This window comes from Phocoena phocoena, chromosome 4 (genome assembly GCF_963924675.1).
Source record: "Phocoena phocoena chromosome 4, mPhoPho1.1, whole genome shotgun sequence".
Classification (NCBI taxonomy): domain Eukaryota; kingdom Metazoa; phylum Chordata; class Mammalia; order Artiodactyla; family Phocoenidae; genus Phocoena; species Phocoena phocoena.
Genome location: NC_089222.1, coordinates 51,087,177 through 51,101,676, shown reverse-complemented (window position 1 = coordinate 51,101,676; position 14,500 = coordinate 51,087,177). Strand labels below are relative to the sequence as shown.

The following is a 14,500-nucleotide window of genomic DNA, read 5'->3' as shown; positions in this document are numbered from 1 at the left end:
AGAATGATAGGAGCAAAGTCGGAGAGGGTTGGGTAGATTATAGAATTTTGGTTTATACGTTGAGTGAAAAAGGAAGCCATCAGATGGTCTTTCTTGAGCAAAGGCCAGACAAGGTCTGATTTGCATTTTTACAAACGTTTTCCTCAGAGCAGACAGGGGTGGCAAGTAGTGACCAGGCAGGTACTGAATACATCTTGAGGTGGAGCTGACAGCATTTGCTGATGCACTGCATATGGGATGTGGGGGATGGAGAGGACTCTTTCCATTAACTACATTAAGTTACAAATTTAATTTTTTAATAGGAAAAAAGTTAATTTACTTAAATAGGAAAGCCAAAGGATAGTTGAGTCCTTCTGGCGCAGTGCTTTGCAAAGTCTATTCCTTGCATCCTGGTGTTTCTCAGGGGGGCTCTGAGGATTATACTGAGGGCCCCGGACCCTCCTACCTCTATTGGTACCTGAAGGCCCCGGACCCTCCTACCTCTATTGGTACCTGTGTCAACCAGAAAAATCCCACATATATTATTTTATATATTGGACTGCCATGTGAATTTGTATTGGGAAAAAAAAAGGGAAGTTCTACTATTAATAATGAAGGAAGTTTAAAGAGCACATCTCTACATTTAAATCATGTAATGACCTAAACGTATATTGTCTTATAGGACTTGAAACCCAAATTAAGCACAGAGTGACTCTTCATTATAAATTTGAAACTGAATGTTTACTTGAGTTAATAACTTCCTTTCCTGAAGATATGAACTGGATCAGCTTCTCTGCAATGTTTCACTTGAATGGAAAAGGCCATGGCTGAACGGGGCTCCTAGCGAAGCCCGGGTTGTTTTTTGTTTTTGTTTTGTTTTTTATGCTTCATCATGGTTTCCTTTGTTTTCCATACTTTTTTTTTTTTTTATGGTCTGTGTTTTCTTTTTATAAATTTATTTATTTATTTATTTTTATTTTCGGCTGCATTGGGTCTTCTTCCTGCACACAGAGTGTACACGCAAGATCACTGTGGGTTTTTAAGTAGAAAAAACTGCACTAAAATCAGCTCATCTTAAACGTGATTAGTAACTATGGTAGATTTCTATAGTATATATTTTAATTCAAAATCACTCAGCCATCTTCAAGATTTTTTTTCTCTTAAAATTATGTTGCAAGAGGGAGAATTTCAAGCACGTTTCCTTGATACAGTTATTTTTAAAGGGTTGAATTTTTTTTTTTTTTTCCGGTACGTGGGCCTCTCACTGTTGTGGCCTCTCCCATTGCGGAGCACAGGCTCCGGACGCGCAGGCTCAGCGGCCATGGCTCACAGGCCCAGCTGCTCCATGGCATGTGGGATCTTCCCGGACCGGGGCACGAACCCGTGTCCCCTGCATCGGCAGGCGGACTCTCAACCACTGCGCCACCAGGGAAGCCCAAAAGAGTTGAATTTTATTCTTCTTATATTCAGTAATTGTTTGCTAATCTTTTCCTTTTAAGCAAGATTTAATATATGGCTGATGGGGAAAATAATTCTTGCCATTTAGTTGAGACAAGTGTTTCAAACTCAGATATCTAATTATAAGGGGTAATGAAGAGTAGGTTAAGTCATTTCTAAACTCTGTTTTCAGTGGTGTAGAATGTATAACACTTATTTTCACTCTCAAAGAGCTTATTGTCTAATAGGTAAGTGGTGGTATTACTAACCTAGTGCCTTAGTAATTCATCAGGGGGAAATATCCTCTGGCAAGAGTTGTCAGCGAAGCCTTCTCCACAAGTGTAAACCTGATCCACAATGCCAAAATCCAACAAGTTTCAAGAACCAAGAGATTTAAAAATATATGTATATAACTCACTGGGGACCTGTTTCAGAACTGGCCGTGAATATAGGCAGAAATTCAGTAGGTAGAGACTAAGAAGGGAGAGAAACAGGCACTCCAGGTAGATGTTATATCTTAACACACATATGAGAAATGCCAACAACAAAGGGGGAAACCAACAGCAAAATGAAAAGACAACCTACTGAATGGGAGACGATATTTGTAAATGATATATATAATAAGCAAATAATATCCAAAATATATAAAGAATTAGTATAACTCAAAAACAACCCAACTAAAAATGGGTAGAAAAGCTAAAGAGACATTTTTCCAAAGAAGACATACAGATGAACAACAGACACACGAAAATATAGTCAACATCACTAATCGTTAGGGAAATGCAAACCAAAACCAGAATGACATATCACTTCACACCTGTTAGAATGCCTGTTATCGAAAAGGGAAAAAATAAAAAATGTTGGCGACCATGAGGAGAAAAGGGAACTTTCATGCACTGTTGATGGGAAGGTAAATTGGTGCAGCCACTTTGGAAAGCAGTATGGAGATTCCTCAAAAAATTAAGAATAGAACTACCGTATGATCCAGCTATCCCATTTCTGGGTATTTACCTAAAAAATACAAAAATAAAAACCTAATTCAAAAAGATATATACACCTTTATGTTCATTGCAGCATTATTTACAATAGCCAAGATATGGAAACAACCTAAGTGCCCATCAGTGAATGAATAGGTAAAGATGTGGTAAATATATACAATAGAATACTGCTTAGCCATAAAACAAGATGAAATCTTGCCATTTTCAACAACATAAATGGACCTTGAGATTATTATATTAAGTGAAATAAGTCCGATGGAGAAAGACAAATACTATGTGATTTCACTGATATGTGGAATGTAAAAGACAAGGAAACAAACACAGAAACAAAATAAACAAGCAAACTAAACAGAAATAATTATGGAGATACAGAGAACAGAGTAGTGGTTACCAAAAGGGAAGGGATTGAGGGAGGTGAAATGGGTAAAGGGGATCAACTGTATGGTGATGGATGGAGAATAAATTTTTGGTGGGGAGCATGCTGTAGTGTATATAGAAGTAGAAATATAAGGTCATACACATGAAACTTACATAATGTTATAAACCAATGTTACCTCAATTAAAAAAAAGAAATTAGAAGATTCTGGATTTTAGAAAGGTAATACAATACCTATACTCTATATTATGTTACACTCCTGGCAAAGTCCAGGAAATACCCTATAAGCAAATCATTTACATTCGTGCAACATCAAGTGGGATAAATAAAGATAATAACCTCAAGTTCACGTCAGGTTTTGCTAACCAATGAGCTGTGAAGAAACATTTGGATTTTCAGAGCTTTGGGGTTTTGGAATTGCTGTTGATAGGTAGTTAATTTGTATGGATTGGGCTGGTGGGATATAATTGTACCAATATCTGGAGAGTCTTGAAAGTCAGGCTGGGTCATTGACCCTCATTCCTTAAATGCTGGAGAATCCCTGGGAAGGTGGAATTTGGAGGGGGTGGGGGGTGGAGGGGAAGGGTAGGGGAATAAGGGTGGTATTTTACGAAGGTCATACTAGAGACATGGGGAGTCTGACTAGCTTGTTCCAGTGAATAAGAGAATCTTTTTTCAGAAGAAAGAATCCGCAAATTTCAGTAGGATTTGAGAAGTGGTGATGGGGAGGTGGGTGGAGAAGACAGTGAAGAAGAGAGGGGAGCCAGAGGTGATTCTGAGGTTTTGCTTGAGAAACCATGAACAGAAAGCAGAAATCTCAAGGGAAGACTTGATTTTGTAGGAATGATGGTGATTCTAGTGTTACACATGAGTTTATAGTTTGGTGGGACAACTAGGTAGATGAGGTCAAGTGAGGCATTGGACGTGGCTGTAGATCTAGAGCCCCAGTGAGAAGCCAGGGCTACAGGGGTACATTTAGGGGAAAGCTGGGGAAAACCTTGTGAGGGAGGAGCTAGGAAAGAAGATCAAGAAGGGTGAGTCGGAGTAATGGTAGAGGAGTGCAGCCTTGGAAGCCAAGAGACGAGAGAAAAAACAGGAGGATGTGGCAAAGTCAGAAGACACCGGATGAGGGGCAGGAAGATACCCTCTTCCCTGGTGGCGCAGTGGTTGAGAGTCTGCCTGCCGATGCAGGGGACACGGGTTCGTGCCCCGGTCTGGGAAGATCCCACCTGCCATGGAGTGGCTGGGCCTGTGATCCATGGCCGCTGAGCCTGCACGTCCGGAGCCTGTGCTCCGCAACGGGAGAGGCCACAACAGTGAGAGGCCTGCATGCCACAAAAAAAAAAAAAAAAAAAAAAAAAAAAAAAAAGTTCTTCATGAACTTCAGCAGCCAGAGTCTGGGCCACCGATGGATGAGGCTTACAGTAAACTGGCATGAAAAACCGGTGCCAAAAGACAAGGCAGATGCGATTATGAAATCAACTGGAGCCAGATATAGACTAATAAGAACCACCTCAGGTCGGCATTGCTGATGTAAAAAGTCCTCCCTTCCTGCTCGTACGTGTTCATGCAATTCTGAGCAGTAATCGCAGTAAGTAGGAGTATTTTGTTCTGTTTAGCCTTAATATTATTTCATTTGTTCTGAGGAGGACCCTGATTTATTTGGACTAGTTTTGGCCATGACTAAAACCAAAACCAAATTTGAACTGTGAGCAGGTTGAATTCAATTAGCACCAAGATCATTATCTGAGACTGAGAATTTGCTTTGTTTTTCTTATCAAAACTGATTATTAGGTGAGATTTTTAAACAAGTATATGTGTATACATATAAAGATTTAGCCTGGAGTTTCTCAATTGATGAAAACAAATTTTATATATTATATATATATATATATATATATATATATATATATATATTTCAGAATTGACCCACTATTTATCTCGTTCTCTGTCTCCTTTTTTTCTTTTCCTGTTTTTTTTTATTTTTTTTTATTTTTTTTTTCTTTTCCTTTTTTTTTAATAAACAAAGTGCCATGCTTACTATAAAGAGCCTACAGGTGAGCAAATAGACCTACCAGTACTTTGGCCTTTCAGTCTTAGAGAGCAGGAATATAAATCACTGGGAGAAATCAACAGAATTTTATTTTTAACATTATTGAGTTTTGTTCATTGTTAACATTTTAAGACATTTTCCTTTTACAGAAAATTCCAATACCCTTTGGAGGTTAATTATTCAGTCTGAGATAGAATACTAGCAGTATGTGTGGTGATTGTTTAAAAACTTTTGCTCTGCAAATACTTACTGATTGCCTACTGACTGCCAGTAGCTATACCAGGCACTGAGGAGACATACTCCCCGCCCCAAAGTTTATAGATGAGTGAGTGGGGAGCAGGGAGGAGCATCCTTACACAATTGGGTCACAGAGTCAGAGGCCCTGAGGTGTGCAACTGTTAATGGTTCTACAGCAGTGCTAGGGACTGCCTCTCCCTGCTGGGATCTGGGAGGTGTCTCTAGGACAGATGACAGCTAATGTGGCTCTTGAAGGAGGATGAGGAGTTCAGACCAAGAGGGAGGGAAGAACCTTCTAGGCAGAAGGAATAATGTACCAGCTGCATGATGAACCAGGCCTGTCAAAAGCAGTGAGAAGTATGGTGTGCCTGGGGTCTGGGCTGTGTGAGGAAAACAAGGACCAGAAAGAGAGATTGTCAGCAGCTTGAGAAGAGCTCTCTGTGCATACTAAACCCTTAGGATTTGACCCCCTCTAGGCAGTAGGTCATCCTAGAAGGCTTTTAAGCACGGAGTCTGCATTTTTAGAAGGACAGCTCTGGGGCAGTGTGTTGGTAGGGAGACCAGTCCGGTACTCTTACTGGCTCCTGCACACGGTACCATTTATTCATTCAACAAGCATTTTTGCATCCAGTGTCTATCTGTTAAGTGTCTCTTTTGTGCCAAGCGCTGCATTTTGTGATTTGTAGTTCTGCTGGTTTTCCTGCTTAGTTGTCTTTGTGATCAGCATATTCCATAAACATACAAACTATTTAAGTCAACATATTTACCCTTAAGTAAAATGTTGCCGACAAAGTTCTTTGTGAAATATTGCAGTGGATTGCTGCTTTTGCGCCTGTGTGGTCATGAGCTTCTGTCTATTGTTACACTACTTATGGATGTCATTTATAATTTTAGAAAAATAGAATGTTAAAGCCCAAAAGATCTTAGATGTCATCTGGGCCAAATGTTTCCTTTCACACATAAAGGATTTCTGACCCAAAAAGATGAAGCTCAGTGTCACTTAGCTAGTCAGTTCCAGGGCTGGAACACAGGCTGTCTGCAAATTTGAGGTTCTTGCATTTTGAGATGCAAAAGACAAGAATGATACATTAGATGTGCACCATTTTGGTTGAGGAAAAAGAAGGACATGACTTCTTTATGGCCTCTGCATCTCATGTTCCTCCACCTGACCTGACTTTACTGCTCTCTCATAGGCTCTCCTAGCAAGTTCTTTATTCACAGTTAACCCTGTGATCCATTCTTCCAGTGATCTGGTAGATGGTGAGAATAAGAATATTAAATTTCACTGCCAAATGATGAACCTGATTGTAGTCCCAACTACCCACTAATAGTAAATTCATGAAGGTTTTAAAACCTTGTCAGTCCACAGCCTTATGAACACATGCTGTCCTAGTTATGAGGCTTAAGAAGAAAAGTTAAGAAGTCTTTAGGTGTTTAATAAATAAGAGATGAGCCTCCCTCTCTGGGGTCCGCCTGAACCAGTCTCTGAGTGAGAGTCTTGCTGCATTTACAGACACGGGCTCCATCCAAAGTTTGCAGACAGGTGTGGGAGAGCTACATGGGGAAACCAGATTCTGGCATGGAAAGGACTACTGCAATTTTGTCTTCAAAGATTGGGTTCAACTTGATAAACCTTTTGCAGGTAAGTACCATGGTAGTGGGTGGCTGCTTATATTTTGTCTTTTCCTTGTCAGCATCTCAACAAGTATGCATGTGCATGATCTAATATCTTTTGTTTTGTTTTGTTTTGAATATTTGGTAAAACACTGGAAGCTATGATTCAGTCATGTACTTAAGGGCTTTTCCTTATAGTAAGAAAAGAAAATGAAATAGAGCTTACTTGTTGGAAATCTCCAGCTTCCATATAGGCATATTTTAGGGGGGTAATAGTCTCTAATTCTCCAGGAGATGGTTCCCTTCCTTTGATCATCTCCTTTTTTCTGCATATCATCTTCATCTTCCAGCATTAAAACAACACATTTCAGATTATCACTGTGCTTGTATATCTAACAGGAAATAAGAACGTAGCTTAACATTATTTCAACAGGATAAAAAAGAAAAATGTAATGTCAAGTACACAGCTTTAAATAATTTGTACCAACTCACATCTGCCTTGCCTAGTGATTATCTAATAAGTGAAGTGGAAACATATTTGGGAGAGGTGCGTAGGAGACTGTGTTCCTCACTGTGAGATCTATGTTTCTCTTGGCTATAAAGGTATTGTTCTATCCAAGCCAAGTAATATACACACGGTGGGCATTACCACATTTTCTTATATGTATCGTAGTCAGGGTCAGAGATGGGGTCAGATGGCTTGTGTGCCTCTGGGCACAGAAGTTAGCGAGGACCTTGCCTGGTGCACCCGGGCAGATTTCATTGACAGGCACTCCACCCCCCGGATGCCATGGCACGACATCGCCTCTGTAGTCCACGGGAAGGCAGCTCGTGACGTGGCCCGTCACTTCATCCAGCGCTGGAACTTCACGAAGGTACATAGGTGGTCTTATCATGATTCAGTCCACATGAAGAGAGACAGGCCAGGAAAAGGAGGCGAGAAGGGGCTGTGGTAGCCGCAGCTGTGCTACCCATCCACTCTTGGGTGCCCGGTTGTCAGAGTGCCTGGGTCTCTGAGCAAAAGAAAAAGAAAATGTTCCTGAACTTTCACACCACAGACAATTCAGAGGGTGGAGGGATGATGCTGCTATCACAGCCTATGGTTTAACCCTTTGAACACTTGGGACACTCCGTGTCGTTTAAGCACCTGGCCGGGGCTGATAGTCACGTGGAGGGCTGCCGGGCTACTGTAGGGGGATGGGAGCCTCATTCAGGTAAGAGAGCTGGAGCTTGCAAGGCCTTCCAATCCTGGCACTGCCCTGGGCCCATATTGGTACAGGCTTCTGAGAGGCGGTTCTGAGCAAAGTGAGTAGTATGAGAAAATGGAGACATTTTTCTTTTCTCCAGTCTGTGTCTTCTTTAGTATGATGTCTTCATTACTTGTAAGAATTTGACCTAACATTCCTAAGCTAAGTACCTATCGTCTAGGTGTTATTAAGATTCCATTTTATTTATAGAATCTTAATAAATAAAATAAATAAAATGGTTTTATAGGCATTTTGTCCCTACAATTTGGAAAAAGATTTACTTTTATTAACAACTTAAAGTGTCCCCTTATTTTCATTTAAATAACATTATAGACAGTTAGTGGGAGCTCTTAGAAATAGTGGAAATATTTTTAACAAGAATTTAGAGGCAAATGAATGAATAAATAAAAGGATAATATTTTTAACTTATTGGACTGACAAAGATAAAAACGCTGCAGTTACCTACAATTGGGTTTGGGATCTATGATGGTCTTATACCTTGCTCCTGGGAGGATAAATTGGTACAACTGCAGAAAACTTTTTAAAGGTATGTAACCTTTGACTCAAAATCTATTTCAGGTATTTAAGCTAAAGAAATTACTCAATAAGTCATTTATCTTGACATTGCATCTAATAATTCATATAAAATGAGAAACAGCTGACATCCTCATTGATAGAAATCGTTAAACAAATTATGATTGTTCCATGCCATTTTACTATGAAATTATTTTTAAATGATATATAGTGCTTTACTGCTGTTGCAAGATATCTACAATGTAGTAAAAAAATCAGTTTATAAAATAATACCATTTTTGCAATTGTGTACTTCTATAACTCCAGGTTGTATTTAAGTTTTCTTTAAAAATACAAAGCAACAATGCTCACTTGAAAAGGTAAAAGAAGGAAAAAGGGAGTTTTCTGTCCCTGGGAAATAGACAGAAAACAAAAATAAATAATCTATTGCCTCTTCACCTAGAAACACCCATTGTTAATATTTCTTTCCCTTTTTCTTTTTCAAATGAACCTGAATTTTTTTTTATAATCACAAAGTAAGGAAGACTGGAACTGTTTTTTCATTTGAATCTTTTTTACCTGATTTTTCTTTATTTTAGATTATGAAACCAAAATATCGGTCCCTTTCTTATCCTTTTCTGCTTCCAAAATCTCAAACAACAGCCCATGAGTTGAAACACCAAGTGCCTGGGTCTGTCCATGCTAATGTACAGGTAAGTCTGGCTTTTCTTTTTCATGAAGTACTACTGGGTAGAGTCACTCTTACGGGACTAAATGCCTATTGGCTTCAACAATAAGGACAACTCCAAAGCAAATCTAAATAGACCTTTTAAAACTTAGTATTGTATTTTCTATTTTAAATGTACTCAATTTATCCTCTTGTTAAAACTCTCATATAGATACAATAAATGCATATCTTTAGAAAAGGCCACTCAAGAAGAGGCTTGTCCTGTAATTCCTTCTGAAGTGACTCTAGCAACATGATACCCAGTAAACCTGGAGCTGATACCAGTGAAGCACCAGGAATATGGCTGAAACTTAGCATCTAGGAAGCTAGTTATAGTTCAATCTAATTTGAGTTCCTAATTAACCAAATGCCTTTTAGAGACACTTTTAAAAGAATGAGAAATTTGCTTATTAAAGTAACAAAATTTAACCACATCCAGTACAACATTCTCAAATTACAAATAAGAAAATTAAGACCCAGTGAAACTTTGAGACTTGCCCAGGGTCATCGAGCTGGTTATCAACAGAGGTGGAGCTTGAAATCCTAGTCTAGTCCACAGTTACCCAATCTGCTCCCTGTACCAACTCCAGCTCAAGTGTCTTGAGATCATGCAGGGACAGAACTAGGATTGCATTGCCTTTTGTTCAAAGTCATCACTGTCGGCGTCAAATGTATTGTTTAAGTACAGAACAGATTGGTGTTTTTCAAAGGCAAAGGGTGGGATGGAAGGGGTGCAGAAATGGGTGACAGGGGTCAAAAGGTACAGCTTCCCATTTTACTCTTAATAAGTCCTGGGATGTAATGTAGAGCATGGTGACTGTGGTTAACAGTACTGTGTTGTATATTTGAACGTTGCTAAGGGAGTAGATCTTAAAAGTTCTCATCACAAGAAAAAAAATTTGTAAGTATGTGAAGTGATGGATGTTAACTAAACTTATTGTGCTAAAAGTATTTCTTAAGTGAAGATCCAGTAGTCTGCTGCTGACATCACTATTATGGATTCATTTAATTTGGATATGGATTCTGGTGAATATGATTATATAAATGAAACGCCTGAATCAGTTACTTTGTACTACGTGCAAGGAGAGGTGTGTGTATCTAAGAAATAAAAAGACATTTCAGACCGTAGATCAAATAATAGAACAATCAAAAAGATAAATCACTTAAGAGAATTACCTACAGCAAATACTTCGTCATCCCAGGCTAAAGGAGATAACTAATTTAAACTTAGAGGCACAGATAGATATGCATTCATATGTAAGTTAATGAATATTTTATGAACCTGTTTAATTTTTTTCTACTTAGAGGGAAAAATAACCTGTGCTGTAAGATAAAATAGGAGCCTTGATATTAAGAAAATAAGAGAATTTAATTTAATATTTGAGATGGCATTAAAATTGACTCAGTGATCAACTTATCCAAGTTAGCCGATGCTAATTAAGCATCTGTTGAAAAGTTATTTCTGAGAATTGTGTATTTTTATGATTAGCAAAAGATGGTTTATCCCAGTGTTGCATATACAGACATCTTCTAATGTTTTTTGGTAAAGCCCTGGTTTATGTAATCTCTTCCTGCCACCCTGATGAGGCAGATAGATGCTCCGCATATCCGCCCTACAAAACGCCTCCCTTGGTTCACCTTCTCCCTATTAGTGGATGTTGTGGTAGAAATGGTGCTAGATCAGTGACTTCTCAACATGCTCACATGTTCATCCCTGACATGCCCAGGCTGCCTGCACTCTACAAAGCCAATTGATTTGAAACGAAGTTTACCAAGACTCATTAGTTCATTTATTCAGTCAGTTTATGTCTACTAAGTGCCGTCTGTTTGCACAGTCAAATCATCAGTGCACACCTGGATACTGAGGAGACAGACAAAAGGAGTTCTCTGCCTCTGGAAAAGGAGTTAGATGGGGGAGAGGAAGATGTGATGTTAAAGAATTCAGTTAACAACGCAAGGTGTGGTCTAGGACCAAATGCCAGTCTTGAGAGTATGGACCAGCATGCCATGAGAGGTTGGCAAATGAGAGGGACAGAGCTGGGTACCCCCTTTAAGGAATAAGTCTGCTGCTCAGAAGATGGTAGAACCCACTGCAGCAAACCATTTGCTCTTGAAGAGGTAGTAGATGAGGTTCAGACAGCATAAGGCCAGATTGGGGTTGCCCTGAAGTGCTGGCCTGGTTCATTTCGACCTGATCCTGGAGGCATTAGTGAACTTTGGAATGTTTTTTTGTCATCTGAGAGGAAGCATGATACATGAATGTTTTATGAAGATTAATCTAGATCAGAGTTTCCCTAATTGGGTTTTGTCTGTGAAATGCTAATAGCTAGTCCACAAAAAACGGTTTCCATGGACAGATAAGTTTTTGCAGATTTTTAAAATATAGGATTTCTTAGTGCCTTCGTTATGTCGGTGTGCATAATGGAATTACTAAGACTGAATATTCTATGAGCATTTCCCAAGCTTAATTGATGTAGGATCTCTCAATGTGTCACCTATTTCCGTTTTTCCAAACAAACACACTTTGGGACCTAAAGTTTATACATGTGCAAAACTTATAAGACTAGAAGGAGAATGAACACAGGAGACAAGTAAAGAGACTGCTATAGTAATTCTAGAATACACTAATTTTGTGTTTATAAATTAGTATTCTTTTTCTTACAGAAGACTCCCCCATAGTTTAAAAAGTTTTAGACCTCACAAAGCACCTACTGGTTGCCAGTAGATGTTTTGCAGAACTGCCAAAATAACTCCAGTTGTGAAAACAGCGGGCACCACCAGGCAGTGCATCTTTTTGAAGACAGGAAAATCTGAGATGACCAGACACTGAAGAAAAGTAAAGAAATTACTCTGCTCCATTTCTCCTTTTCTGTAAAATTCTGACCACAGTATTGTTTCACTTCACATTACTTACTGGCTCTAAACATTATTCACCTTGTTCTAGGCATTGTTGTTGTCAAGTTATGAATGTATAGTGCTTAGCGGGTAAAAGCAATAATCTAGTCCAATCCCTGGTTTTCCAGAGAATCCAGAAGACATCAGGGAGATAGGGACCTGGCTGTGCAGGAGGCTACTTAAGATTTAAAAAGTTTATAGTCGTATTTTCAAGTCTTTCACTCTCTCAGTTACAGTGTGGCAATAGCCAAATGACTGTTAAATACTCTTCGTTGAGAAATTTAATAAAACGTAATAAAAGTCTTCTTAGTCTTTTTAACATTGATTTTAACATAGTTTTTAACATAGTTTATTGTTCATAACATAACTTAGAGACCACAGGCTTAATTAACTGGAAAGGAGCGATGTAATGTAGCCAGGGGAAGGGGCAGACTGTATTCAAATTCCTGTCTCTGGGCTTCCGTGGTGGCGCTGTGGTTGAGAGTCCGCCTGCCGATGCAGGGAACACAGGTTCGTGCCCTGGTCCGGGAAGATCCCACATGCATGGAGCGGCTAGGCCCATGAGCCATGGCCGCTGAGCCTGCACGTCCGGAGCCTGTGCTCCGCAACGGGAGAGGCCACAACAGTGAGAGGCCCGTGTACCGCAAAAAAAAAATTCCTGTCTCACTACATACGAGCTGTATAACCTTGGGAAAATTATTTCACCTCTCTGAATGTGTTTCCTTCATCTTTAAAACAGGAAACACAATAGTACCTGTCTCATAGGGTTGTGGTGATAGTTAAATAAATTAATCCATGCAAATCACCTAGAAGAGTATACTAGTTTGAATTCTATCAATATTAGCTGCAACCTTCAGGTATTCCCTAGTGTTTTCAAAAGTTTGCAACAAAGAAGCTGACATTTCTCTGGATGGGTCACGGGCTAGTTCTGGATACAAAAATCTTTATACTATTTATACCATATATATTGAAATGGAGAGAGAAAGAGCATTGGACACAATGAAGTAAATACTAGATAAAATTCATGTTGTTCTTGGGCTTCCCTGGTGGCGTAGTGGTTAAGAATCTGCTTGCCAATGCAGAGGACACAGGTTCGAGCCCTGATCTGGGAACATCCCACATGCCGTGGAGCAACTAAGCCCGTGCGCCACAACTACTGAGCCTGCGCTCTAGAGCCCGCGAGCCACAACTACTGAGCCTGTGAGCCACAACTACTGAAATCCGTGTGCCTAGAGCCCGTGCTGCACAACAAGAGAAGCCACTGCAATGAGAAGCCTGCGCACCGCAACAAAGAGTAGCCCCTGCTCGCCGCAACTAGAGAAAGTCCGCGTGCAGCAACGAAGACCCAATGCAGCCAAAAAAACAAAAGATTTAAAGAAAAAAAATTCATGTTGTTCTTTCATCTGCAGAAGGGAACCCAGTTATTTAATTTTTTAATACAAAAGCACTGGGCCTGATCACCCTTAGGCATGTACTACTGGTGATTCCACACCAGCTACGTGCATAGCTGTCACAGAAGCTATGGCCGACAGGGCCGGCCAAGGAGACTAGAGCTACAGCAGCCAGAATGGAGACCTGTCCTCACCAACATGAATTTCTGCTTCTAAAAATGTCATCCAGACCTGACAGCTGACTTCAGCAACTTCCACTGACACTTTAAAATAATCTTGGGTGTTTCCCCTCAGTGCTGGGTATTCTCAGAAGCCTGGCAAGAACACTCAGAGAAGGCATAGCAGGAGACAGGCGTGGGGAGGGGGTTGGAAGAAAGATGATTCTGAAACTGCTTAGGCACAGAGTTTATAAAAGAACTTGTTTTCTCCCTAAAAAGAACAAACTATGTTCCTGAATGCTTTTGTTGCCACTTACGATAAATGACCAAGACAGAGGACATCTGACATTTCTATTAAGGTAAAAGAAAGTTCTTGATGCCAAATTAGCGTTAACACGGAATCGATACGTGGAACAATCCTTTTTATTAAATTGGGCAGCTTATAGCAGAAAAGTCATTTCTTAGACAGTCATTGCCAAGAAGTTCTACCGAACTGAAGGAAGTAATTCCAGTGGAGTCATGTCTTCAATCTCTTTGTCTATTAAAAGAAAAGAAAAATATATAAAGGCAAATGTAAATGACATTCAAATTATACTATTGGAAAAATTTGTTCCTACACTTGGGGAAAGTGTCCAAAAGACACTCCAAAGGATGTCAATGTAGGAATCAATGTAGATTTCAAAGGACAGCAAAGCGTTTTGTATAGTGATAGAACAAAGTAGGTAGGGAAGGGTGAAAGAAAGCCACTTGATTTATTTCTAAGGAAGTTCCTTAACATAGAAGCTGCTTTCTGTTTACGGACCAGGGCTTCGTACAGTAAGGCATCTTGCTGTGGGTCTTGACTGGCTGAAGCCACGTGAACAGGGAGTGTTCAC

At 39.7% G+C, this 14,500-nt stretch overlaps 1 protein-coding gene across 2 annotated transcripts in view; it reads left to right on the top strand.

Annotated features, from left to right (window-relative positions):
• The window catches only part of PLD1 (phospholipase D1), a 113,450-nt gene that overhangs the window by 45,189 nt on the left and 53,761 nt on the right, over nucleotides 1-14,500 (top strand). For both annotated transcript variants that reach the window (XM_065877027.1, XM_065877026.1), the window contains 3 exons: nucleotides 6,594-6,722; nucleotides 7,451-7,569; nucleotides 9,054-9,167. In XM_065877027.1, coding sequence (XP_065733099.1) covers nucleotides 6,594-6,722; nucleotides 7,451-7,569; nucleotides 9,054-9,167 — 362 coding nt within the window. The remainder of the gene's footprint in view (nucleotides 1-6,593; nucleotides 6,723-7,450; nucleotides 7,570-9,053; nucleotides 9,168-14,500) is intronic.